The following is a 12,673-nucleotide window of genomic DNA, read 5'->3' as shown; positions in this document are numbered from 1 at the left end:
ACGTAGTTCTATTGGACGTAGTTCTATTGGACGTAGTTCTATTGGACTACTCTGTTTCTGAAGAAGAGCATTGCTCAAAACATTATACCAGCCTTCTTTTCCTTCCCTGAGCGTCTGCTAATACTTTCCATGTACCACGTCTTCGGGTTGTGTTTTTCTTTTTGTGTTTGTTGTTCTTCTTTTTTGGGATTTACTATATATATATATATATTTGTATATATTCTATATACATATATAATACATACATACATACATACATACATATATATATATATATATATATATACACATAAATATATATATATACACACACACACACACACAAACACATATATATATATATATACATACAGGCACAGACACACACACATAATATATAATTTATTTTTTACTTGTTTCAATCATTTGACTGTGGCCATACTGGGGCTCCACCATGAAGTGTTTAGCCAAGCAAATCCACCCCAAGTACTTATTTTTGGGGGTCTGGTATTTATACTTTCAGTCTAGTTTTGAGGACCAACAAGTTAGAGGAATGTAAACAAACAAATACTGGTTGTCAGGTAGTGTGGTGGAAGATAAACACAAATACAAAGACACACAGACAGACAAACACACACACACACACACGACAGGCTTTTTTCAGCTTTTGTCTACTAAATCCACTCACAAGGTTTTTGGTTGGCTCGGGGTTATAACAGAAGACACTTCCCAATGTACTGCATGGGACTGAACCCAAAGCCCTTTTGTTGGGAAGCAAGTTTCTTACCACACAGCCATGTCTGCACTCATATGTATGCATATATATATTTGTACATACATATAATTGGGGGCTAAACAGTTCCTGGCTTTAAGGATATCATGAAAGGTCCAGTTGGAGGCCCAACCTTCCAATTCTTTTACAGGGCTTAGAAAAGCTGAAGGACCACTGCAATAAGTGTGTTATGTTGAATAAAATCATAATTAACTAATCCTCCTGTATTTTCTTTAACCCAAAATCAGGAACTTTCAGCATCGCCTCATATATATATATAAATAAAATAAATGCACCCTTTTAAAGCCTAGCCAGACTCATGGGCCCGGTTTCCCGGTTTCAATGGTGTATGTGTTCCCCAGCTGGACGGGACGCCAGTCCATTGCAGCATTACTCATTTTTGCCAGCTGAGTAGACTGGAGTAACATGAAATGAAGTGTTTTGCTCAAGAACACAACGTGTCGCCCGGTCCAGGAATCAAAACCACAATCTTACGATCATGATGCTGACACCCTAACCACTAAGCCATGTGCCTCCACACACACATATATATATATGATATAAGTGAGTTCTTAAATACAATGGTTATATTGATAAAACACTAATTCAATGTAATAAATATATATATAAAATATACATAACACACACACACACTTATGAATTTCTGTCATTTCTAATAAGGATTCAGTTATTTGATCAATTGAATTACTTCTTAGCTTAGTAAATAGCCAAACATTCCATAAACACAATAACTCATTGTCTACCATGGGAGCCACAGGTGCCTCTATGTTCTCAGTACGTCACAAAATGGGCTGGGCTAGGCAGGCAAAGCATTACGATGAGCAGACCAGAAATAGATTTTCTGAAATACCCGGATGACTCACTAGAAGTAGTCATTATCTTTTGTAACTGAGAAAATGTCACTAGCACAGGCATGGTTTGCTCCAAAAGTAGAGTAACCAGATTGAGAACAAGTTAGAAAAGCTCAAGGACTGACTACAACTGTGGCCAACAAAGGCTTTTGTCCTTTAGAGTGAAAGGCTGATTGTATAACACCAGTGTTATGTGATACATAGTTCTTGAAAAGACTGAAAAGAAATGAAACTAGCATACTCTGCTGGATGTGTATGAATGACAAAGTACAAATGTGTTGAGAGAAAAACTAGACATAAAAAGAAACCAAATATAGAGTGTGAGAAAGAAAACTGCACTGACATGGACATGAGATGTGTATGGATGAGGACAGCTGTAAAAATATATGCTGATCACTTAAGGTAGATGGAGCTTGTTGAAGATGGAGACCCAGGAAGACATGGGACAAAATGGATGGTGAAGGCTGATCTCAGAAGTGTGAGCCTCACAGAGGAGATGAGAAAAGACAATGATGACTTGCAATATGCAGTCCTTGAGAAGGCTTGCCCACCTCAGCAAGACTATGTATGTGTGCAACTATCATTAGTTTACCCAATCTATTCAAGACACCCCCACCACCCTTTCTAACTGCAATATTCTGCAACTGTAATTAAATATGAGTAGAACTGCACACTTCCCAGCATTTCTATTTGTTCTTACTACCAAGAACCATTTCACTTGTTATCCATTTTTCATTCTTAATACTGCCCTCTCCATCTACATTTTACATTGATCACAACCAGCTACACAACATCTCTCTTTTTTTCATTCATTGACTCTCATCCTTCCTATATCTTCAGTACCATTATTACTATTCTGCTGCCTTTTCAACATACCTTTTTCTGCACTGTCAGTCATTTTCTACTCTCCCTATACCAGCTGATATGTATCATTGGTAACCCTTACCCTTTAACCATCATTCACTACATCCACCTCCTCAATCTCCTCAATTTCTACAGTTGTCACCTACTCTTCCCTACTTCCATATTTATCATCCCTCAACATCTGTTCTTCATTATATTCACCCCTAACCTACTTCCCCATTTCTAGCTAGCTCTCACTCTCCCATATATTCTTAAAAACTCTACCAACCCACATACCATGTTATCCTGTCACTATTCACTTCTACTCACATTGAATTGTGAAGGCCCACCTCAGACACCCTTCTATTATTTTTATCACTTTCCAGCTCCAACACAGTCAGTTCCATTTTCTTTTCCATAACATGAGTAACCATGTCACTCCCGTACAGCAAGACACCTGGTCTGGCCTCTTCTCTCATATGTTAATCCCACATCTTCTAGCATAAACCACCTTCTTTTCCACTGTTACCCCACCAAACCAATGGAGATCTCACTTGAGCTGATACCATGAAAAAAAGTACCCAGTACATGTTGTAAAGTGTTTGCATAAGGAAGGGCATCCAAACCACAGAAAGCATGTTAAAACGCAGTCTTGTCAAATCATCCTAACCATGCCAGCATGGAACATGGACATTTGATGATGATATACATGACACATGTATATAGTAAAAAAAGAATTTTGTTGAAGAGATTTTCCCCACATGGTGAGTTGTAGTGAAAAAATATATAATAAAAGAAGGAAAATGCACACAATTTATATATTTTTAATATATTCTAAAGGATAGAATATCATAATAGTCTACTCATATCATAATAGTCTACTCACATTTTGCTACTCATGGCATTGAAATTGGTGCAAATATTGTAATTTTGTATTTTCTTAAGAAGTTTTTAGACCGTGTTGTTTGTATGAGGGTTTGTCTGAAAATGAATATATATATATATATATATATATATATATATATATATAATATATATATATATACAGTGTGCTATTCTGAAAACATGCTATAAAACAATGTTTGGCATGTTCTCAGCACATGAAACTAATAGTAGCACATAAAAATATAGACTGTGTTTACTAAATAATATATATGTGTGTGTGTGTTGTGTGTGCATGTTTGTGTGTGTGTGTTGTGTAGACACACACTCATAGACACAATTTTATACCTAAAGGTAACTGGTCTAGACCAGTGAGTTTCTCAAAAACCTGGAATGAACCTGATGTACCACCATACTGATTCATACTAAAGAAAAGATCTCTAATTATTGTATAAAGGAACTTTGATGTTCCATGTTTGTGCAATGAAACAAGTTTGGTACAGCCAATGTTCTAATATTATTCTAAAATTGTTTGGCCGAGTTTTGGACTAAGTACTACCTGTAAAATCTTGTATTTTTTTTTTTATAAAAAATATGTCAGAAATTAAAATTTAGCAAATTAAAAGTTTTTCAAAATGGGTTTTTTCATCTTTTTGCCCCACTTCACTGCTACAGAGTATAAAACCTGTTGTAGCTTCATTTTAAAAATATTTCTCAGAATTATTTGTTTGAAATATAGATTACGATTCTACAAAAATTTAGGGTTTAGATTAGAGTTTAGGATTTAGGAAATTAGAGTTTAGGTTCAGGACTCAGCGTTAGGGTTTAGGGTTAGAGTTGGCACTTAGAATTATGGGTTAAGGTCTGATTTACTATTAAAGTTAGGGTTAATGAGGAACACAAGAATGTAAAAACTGAATTTATGAAATTCTCTTCTGGTAGAATCAGACTCACTTTTGTTTAAAACTTGGAAATTTGAAATTTTCTAAAGGAAAAAAATTATTAAAATAATATTAACATGGTGTGCTTATCTTGAAACTCTGACTCCTGTTTCTCAAGAAACTTTACTAGAACTGTACCGATTCTATGTAACATAAACACACAAACATACCTATATATATATATATATATATATATATATATATATAAATATATATATATCGCTGTGTGGTAAGTAGCTTGCTTACGAACCTCATGGTTCCAGGTCAGTCCCACTGTGTGGCACCTTGGGCAAGTGTCTTCTACTATAGCCTCGGGCCGACCAAAGCCTTATGAGTGAATTTGGTAGATGGAAACTGAAAGAAGCCATCGTATATATGCATATATATATATATGTGTGTGTGTGTGTGTGTGTGTGTGTATGTCTGTGTGTCTGTGTTTGTCCCCCTCAACATCACTAGACAACCAATGCTGGTGTGTTTATGTCCCCGTAACTTAGCGGTTCGGCTAAAGAGACCAATAGAATAAGTACTAGGCTTACAAAGAATAAGTCCTGGGGTCGATTTGCTCGACAAAAAGGTGGTGCTCCAGCATGGCCACAATCAAATGATTTGAAACAAGTAGAAGAGTAAAACGAGTAAAGAGTATATAATCTGCTATGTGTTTCTGTATAAATATTTTTCCTTTGTGAATAACACTGAAGCATTTGAACCTGTTGAATCTGTTCCCCTTTATAAGATTTACTATCTAAATCATTCAACACGAGCTGGAGTTATATTGTTTATTTTTTTGCAGCTGTCTCAAAAAACAGTTTGAAATTTTCTAAATTAACCAAGTGTTTCCACTTTCTTACTGCAACAGTGTCTTTAGCTGTTCTATAACTCTTGTATTTGAAAGTTTATTCTGTTTTCTTAATGTTTTAATATTCATAAACTTTGACAATTTACCATGCACCGCAACATTTATAAGAGATTGCTTCATCATTATAGAAGCACAGGCAGTTCTTTTGAGGTAAGCTGCTGCCATACTGTATGAAAGTGACTCTTAAACTTGATTTGACTTTTTCCCCATTATGACAAATAAAAATCTTCCAAAATTTTCAAATAAAACTTCCATTTACTTCTGTTCATTTTTTGTTATAAGATTTTAATCTTAGGTGGTGGAAGCGGCGGTTGTGGTGGTGAGGGGAGATAAAAGAAAAGAGAAAAAAGTAAAAGAAAGAAAAGGAAAGAATGGATGGGTTTTGATTGGGGTGGAATGAAGTAAGAAGGGCAGATATTAGAATGGCAAAAGAATTCAATGAAGAAAATGGTAGAAAAATGAGTCAATGAAACTGGAACCAGTAGGAAGAGAATTACAATGATCTCTGTGAAGAAGTTGTGGGGTATGTGTATAAAAATAGAAGAAGATAAATGAAATAATAAATGACAATTGCAGATAAAAAGAAGGAAAAAGAAAAAAAGTGACGATCTAGAAGGTTGGGGAGAATAGGTAGAATAAAAGATCTTAGCTGTTCTTCCATGGACACTCAGTCCTGTAAGCCCTCGGCCCCTTGAAGAAACGGTAGGAGAAGACGGGCAAGGTGCCGCATTTTCGGCGATCAAATGAAGCGTGAAGGAGGAGGAAATATTTAACCTCCTTGGAAGGAAGGACATCTGACCGTATAAAATCTGTCTCAACGAATTCCGCCAGACCCATGAAAGCATGGAAAAGTGGATTTTACAATGATGATGATACAGGAAGAGAAGACACATATTATCTGCTTTTGTTTTCCTTCCTACATTGCTATTGTAGTAGTGACTGCCCATATGGATGGTTTATGGGCGAAGGTAAAGAATATGCACACCCGTTGCTTAGGGTTAAGGGTTAGGGTTACATCGAAAACGGGTGGTGTGTGTATTCTTTACCGCTGCCGTTTTATGTTGTAATTTGAGACAGATAAAACAAATATTATACTTAAACAAAAAAATAAATAAATACTGGGGCCAGTTCGACTAAAAATTCTCCAAGGCGGTGCCCCAGCATGACCGCAGTCCAATGACTGAAACAAGTAAGACAAAAGATAAAATACAGGGCGTGTGGTAAGTAGCTTTGTTTACCAACCACATGGTTCCGGGTTCAGTCCCACGGCGTGGCACCTTGGGCAAGGTCTTCTACTATAGCTTCGGGCCGACCAAAGCCTCCTGTGAGTGGATTTGGTATAGACGGAAAACTGAAAGAAGCCCGTCGTATATATGTATATATATATGTATGTGTGTGTGTGTGTTGGGTCTGTGTTTGTCCCCTAGCTAGCATTGCTTGACAACCGATGCTGGTGTGTTTATGTCACCGTAACTTAGCGGTTCGGCAAAAGAGACCGATAGAATAAGTACTAGCTTACAAAAGAATAAGTCCCGGGGTCGAGTTGCTCGATTAAAGGCGGTGCTCCAGCATGGCCGTAGTCAAAGGACTGAAACAAGTAAAAGAGTAAAAGAGAGTAAGAGGTATTTGCCGAAACGTTAGAATTCCTCCCTCATCACGAAAATAAACTCACTTCAAATCAGTTTATTTTCAAACGTTTATGGGAATATTAGCCAATAATTAGAAACTTTTTAATGTTTTGTCACACAAAAAAAAAGTCAATCCACTCTTAAAGTGTATATAGTTTGTTAAATAGAATATGGCATAGTTTCGACATGCGAAACTTCGCCTAGAATATATATTTTGTTTTTGATAATTATTCATAATTGTTTTTAATAATTATTTTGATAATTATTCATAATTGGTTTTCAGATCATGTAATTTTGGAGTTCCTAATTTTGGAGTTTGGATAAAGCTCGTATGTTGTAGAGGGATAAAAAAAAAACATTGATGGTTCGGTGACTGAGCAAAGAGAAAAAAATAACTTTTCCCCCAAGAGAAATGGTTCAGTCCCCATTATAACTTTTGTCGACGTAGCCCTTTATTTTATTAGAGTTATTAGTTTTGTTACGAAAAACACGATTTGTCTTTCGATAATTCGATCTCTCCTTTCTCTCTCTAAGACCCGAATAGTTAAATGTTGCCGGAAATTAGCAAAATGCCGCTTAAACAAAGAGTTCTTCACTTTTCATAAGGTAATATTGACATAGTTGCCACTAGTGATAAAGTGTCAGAATAAGTATATGACAGTTCGAGCGTTTCAGTGTTTGTTTGTTTACTCTCTTCCAACCTCATTGGCGCTAAGTTCAAATTCTGTTGTAAGTCAGCTTAGCTTTTCATACCTTCGGAATCGATAAAATAAACACCGACTGCAGGAATAGGCCGGATCAACTTAAGCCTTTACAAATCCATGGTTTCGCACCAACGAGGATGTCACTCGACCTGCTAGAACTAAAACTTCGGTCCCTCTTAAATTACATTCTGCTGAACACATTAGATAATATAATACGAAATATAACTACATATGAGAAAACAAAAAAACTAAAAAACAAACAGAATTGTTACAACTGGAACATTATTTGGTTGGAGGTCTGCTCGATCAAGGCTAAGAACATATAAGAGCAAGGTTTATTTCCATTTTTTTAAAAATATCCTGCTTTGTACTCAAGCAAACAAACGTTTTCCAAAATTTCAGTATTTTGTTTAGGTTTTTGTACGTTTGCACACAGTCGTTTTCTTTCCTATTAAACAGAAGCAGTTTTTCTTTTAAACTGTGCGCTTGTGCGCGCATACACATTATACATCGAGCGTAGAAAGAAAAGAAATATTGCGCGCACGCAAAGTTTTCAAGATGTTATCGAATTTTTTTTTGAATTGAAGAAATCTGAGCTATAGCTACTCGCATATATGTACATATACTTCGCAAAGAAAGGCAACATTGCACACAAGCAAATTTCTGTGCACACTCAATGCAGAAAAAAAAAAAATAGATAAGAGGGTACAACTGGATTTGAGGTACTTTAATCCGAAATGCGATAAATCGTTTTATCTGAGGTTAAAACAATTTCGTTGGCCAAAACTTCCACCTTGTTTTATCAAAATAGTCGTATAACCAAATATTTAATCTTTGGATTGTACGTCTAATACATTACTAGTAGTAATATTTCCTCTTAGCTTTCATTTTACCATTTAGGTCTCTAAGAGTAATAAATAAATAATTTGTATGTTGTAGGGCGAGGCGAAGATGATGAAAGGTGTCAACGGTTTAAACAAATGATTCCATTAATGATATTAATTGGTAATAGTTCAAACACCAGAATACATTTTCACTCATCGAGGAAAGAGAGAAGTCAAGCGTTTCAGGCAGAACAACACTTGAACGGAGATGAAATGTCAACTAGTGATGAAGGAAGGACAAATGAGATGGGATGATAGATAGATAGATAGATGGATAGATGGATGGATGGATGGACGGACGGACGGACGGACAGACAGACAGACAGATAGATAGATAGGAAGAGAAAGATACAGAGCTAGATGGGGGATGGATGAGTGACAGACACATGGGTAGAAAGACAGATAGATAGATACATAGATAGATAGACAGGCAGACAGACAGACAGACAGACAGACAGACAGACAGATAGATAGATAGATAGATAGATAGATAGATAGGAAGAGAGAGATACAGAGCTAGATGGGGGATGGATGAGTGACAGACACATGGGTAGACAGACAGATAGATAGATAGATAGACAGACAGACAGGCAGATAGATAGATAGATAGATAGATAGATAGATAGATAGATAGATAGATAGATAGATAGCTAGATAGACAGATAGGAAGAGAGAGATACGGAACTAGATGGGGTGGATGGATGAGCGAGAGGGAGAGAGAGAGACAGCTAGATTACATGGGAAATAGACAGATAGATAGATGAGAGTGGGGGGAGGTAATGGAGAGGTAGAAAGAGGTAACAATTGATATTAGAGTGGGAGGGAAAAGCGGTCAGAGCTAGGAGGACTTGCATCAACGTCAAAGTATGTGCAAACTGAAAAAGTACTATTGATATTGGCTATGTAGAGGTCAAGGTGATTCCATGAATGTAACGGACGCGCGAGCGCTAACTCATACATTTGATGATATAAAAAAAAAATCAAAACAATAGATAGGTTTGTATAGTACAGGGTGGTAATATCTACATACACCACGAATATTTGTAGTGTGTATGTATGTATGTATATTATATTATATTATATATATATAATATATATAATATATATATATATATATATAAATACAAAATGTATATCTATTATTATACAAGTATGTATATGTATATATATATATATATATACATACACACATTTATATTTGTGTGTGTGTATATATATATATATATATATAGAGAGAGAGAGAGAGAGAGAGAGAAAGAGAGAGTTGTTTTTAACTTTCACTTTTCGTTAACGTTTACCTTAACATCCATTCATTATTTTTTTATTATTGTAAATTAAAACGTGGGATTCCAATTTAATTTATTTATCTAATTCACCTAGTCCCGTCCTTTTGTCGGTTTCCTTTACTGGACTACGACCATGCTGGACCACACTCTTTAAAGATTTTTCATCGATTATATCGACTCCAGTACTTATTCTATCAATATCCATTTAGGGAACCGCTATCGGGAACATATAAATACAAATAACAACTGTGTGCCGTGTATGACTCTGTCTGTGTGTGTGTGTGTGTGTGTGTGTGTGTCCAACTATTCTTTCTTTTTTCTTTTATTCTTTTACTTGTTTCAGTCATTTGACTGCGGCCATGCTGGAGCACCGCCTTTAGTCGAACAACTCAACCCCGGGACTTATTCTTTTTGTAAGCCCAGTACTTATTCTAGCGGTCTCTTTTTGCCGAACCGCTAAGTGACGGTGACGTAAACACACCAGCATCGGTTGTCAAGCAATGCTAGGGGAACAAACACAGACACACAAACATATATATATATTTACATATATACGACAGGCTTCTTTCAGTTTCCGTCTACCAAATCCACTCACAAAGGCATCAAAGCGATCTGTGGATTTAGCGGCGTGACATGTTGTGCTTGCTTGTGGTGGCTGCTGTGTTGTTTGAGTCGTGTGTTACCGTTGTCTTGTGTCCGTATCCCTCGTATTGCTGCAATTCATCTTCCCCAATTGCATCGATTTTTGTGGTGAGTGTGTCCCTTTTGTTTGTGTGTCGGCGTCGTGTCTGTAATATTATTGGTTGTTGTTGTTGCTGTTGTTGCTGCTGTTATGGTTGTGTACCCCACACCTCTTTCTTGCTGCATCGATTTGGTGTGACGTTTGTCAATGTTATTATAGTTTGTCGGCGATGCCTTTTTTCTTTTGCTGTGTTATTTTTAGTTGATGTCGGTTATTTCTTCTATTCTTTGTCGTCGCTGTCGTTAATCGTTGTGTAACTGCTGTTATTGTCTCTTATTGTTGCTAACATAGTTGTCTGAGTTATAAAGTACCCCCCTAAGGCCAACAAATAACAACTGTCTGAAATCCTCTCGGGTCATCTCGACCAACCCATCACGCAAATATCATATCGTCGATGCCGCCGCCACCAAACACAACTCACCCACCGCTTGCAACAGTAGCAAGAACACAACAACCCGCAACATCAACACTCCCAGAGCTTACACACAACTCCCGCTGAACACATTAATAACACCATTACCCATAATTAAAACTTACATAACTAGCAACACAACTCGAAACAACTAAACGCTACCACTAGAGGGGGTATCTCTACACGCTGTCTCGCAGTCTGTTAGAAATAGCAGTCATAGTCCCTCATATCACTATACCTTATTGACTGAATGAAAACGGGGAACATAGATAATGTTGTCGGAGATTTACGAAATGATGGGGAAATTGAGGCTGAAACAACATCGATCGTATGTATGTTTAAATGGGGTTGATGTGGCGCTAAGCTGGATAACAACAGCAACAACAACGTTACTAAATAAGCTATACGGCCGTCAACACTACACCACAAACAACAATACCGCCACGACCACCACTGTCCATACAGACAAGAACAACCGTGCAAACTAAACCAGTCTGGCTACTTAAGAAACCTTAAGAATTTGAAATGAAAGCGACAAGAATTGACAATTAATTTGACAATCGAGGAAGTGTTCAGCAGTACATGTGTGTTTATATATATATTATATATATATATATATGTGTGTGTGTGTGTGTGTGTGGTGTGTGTGTGTGTGTGTGGTGTGTGTGTGTGTATTATGCACTTTTCCTAGATTCAACCGGTGGGATATGACCATGCTGGAGCAGTCATCGGAAATATATTTGCGTGTTTGCGCGAGTTTCTTATTTGTATGTGTGTGGGTGCGCGCGAGTGTAACTGGCATGTTAGTATCTGCAATTTGTGTGTTTGCATATTTATATGAATGTGTGTATTTTGTATTACTATATCTATAATTTATATTTGTGCGTGTGTGTGTAATTTGTATTTGTAGATAGATAGATAGGTAGATAGATAGATAGATAGATAGATAGATAGATAGATAGATAGATAGATAGATAGATAGATAGATAGATAGATAGATAGATAGATAAATAGATAGATAGATAGAGAGCTGTCAACATCTGATTATATACGTGTAAAAAAACTGGGCGTTTCTTTATCACTGTTTTGGTTTTTGATTTTTAGTTTTTTTTTTCTAGGTCTCTGTATGGTCCTACCTTGAGAAGATGACATCGTCTGTGTGAGAAAAGGGTGGAAAGATTCCAAGTGAAGAGAAGTAACGTCCGTCTGTGGAAATACAGAGAAGCGATGCACACTTCACGCCTGGAAGGGGAAAAGTGTTGAATCTGATAGAAAGAAAGAAAGGGTAGACAAGAAAGAATAGAAGAAAGTGAGAAGAGAGTGAAGGAAGAAAATGAGAGTGTGTGTGTGAGAGAGAGAGAGAGAGGAGAGAGAGAGAGAGAAGGGGAGAGAAGAGAAAGCAGAAAGGCGTGAAAGAGAAATACTGAATTGGGCATCGATAGAGAGAAGGAAAGAAAGAGTGAGAGTAAGAGATAAAGAAAGTGTGAGAGTAAGAGGCAAAGAAACATGGGTGAGGTGGGAGAAAAATAGATTAAACAAAAAGACAGAGATAAAAGAAAGGGCATGAGAAACAGGTTAGGAGGTAGGTAGGTAGGTAACTTAGTAAGTAGACGGATGGATAGACAAGCAAATAACTTAGATACTTTGTATAAATAATGAGCCAGACACAACAAACGGTGGACACATTAACACGTACCACTATTAGAAGGGATTCATACACATACACACAGACACACACATATATATATATATCCTGGTACTCTGTCGATTACCACGATGACGGTTCCAGTTGATCCGATTCAACGGAACAGTCTACTCGTGAAATTTAGCGTGCAAGTGACTGAATTTTCTATAGACACGCGTACATTA

The 12,673-nt window shown here is 36.7% G+C and overlaps 1 protein-coding gene across 4 annotated transcripts in view; it reads right to left on the bottom strand.

The window, feature by feature from the left end:
- LOC115214256 (chitotriosidase-1) overlaps window positions 1–12,673 on the bottom strand; it is a 105,134-nt gene that overhangs the window by 42,798 nt on the left and 49,663 nt on the right. Inside the window, exon 2 of one of the 4 annotated variants that reach the window (XM_036504748.1) lies at window positions 11,941–12,069. The exons of 2 other annotated variants lie outside the window; for them this stretch is intronic. In XM_036504748.1, the coding sequence (XP_036360641.1) occupies window positions 11,941–12,069 (129 nt within the window). Of the gene's footprint in view, window positions 1–11,940; window positions 12,070–12,673 lie in introns of those variants that run through there. One more of the 4 variants, XM_036504750.1, reaches the window with a different exon arrangement.

This window comes from Octopus sinensis, linkage group LG7 (genome assembly GCF_006345805.1).
Source record: "Octopus sinensis linkage group LG7, ASM634580v1, whole genome shotgun sequence".
NCBI classification, from domain to species: domain Eukaryota; kingdom Metazoa; phylum Mollusca; class Cephalopoda; order Octopoda; family Octopodidae; genus Octopus; species Octopus sinensis.
Note: the sequence above shows the minus strand (reverse complement) of the source record. Positions and strands in the feature narration are given on the sequence as shown.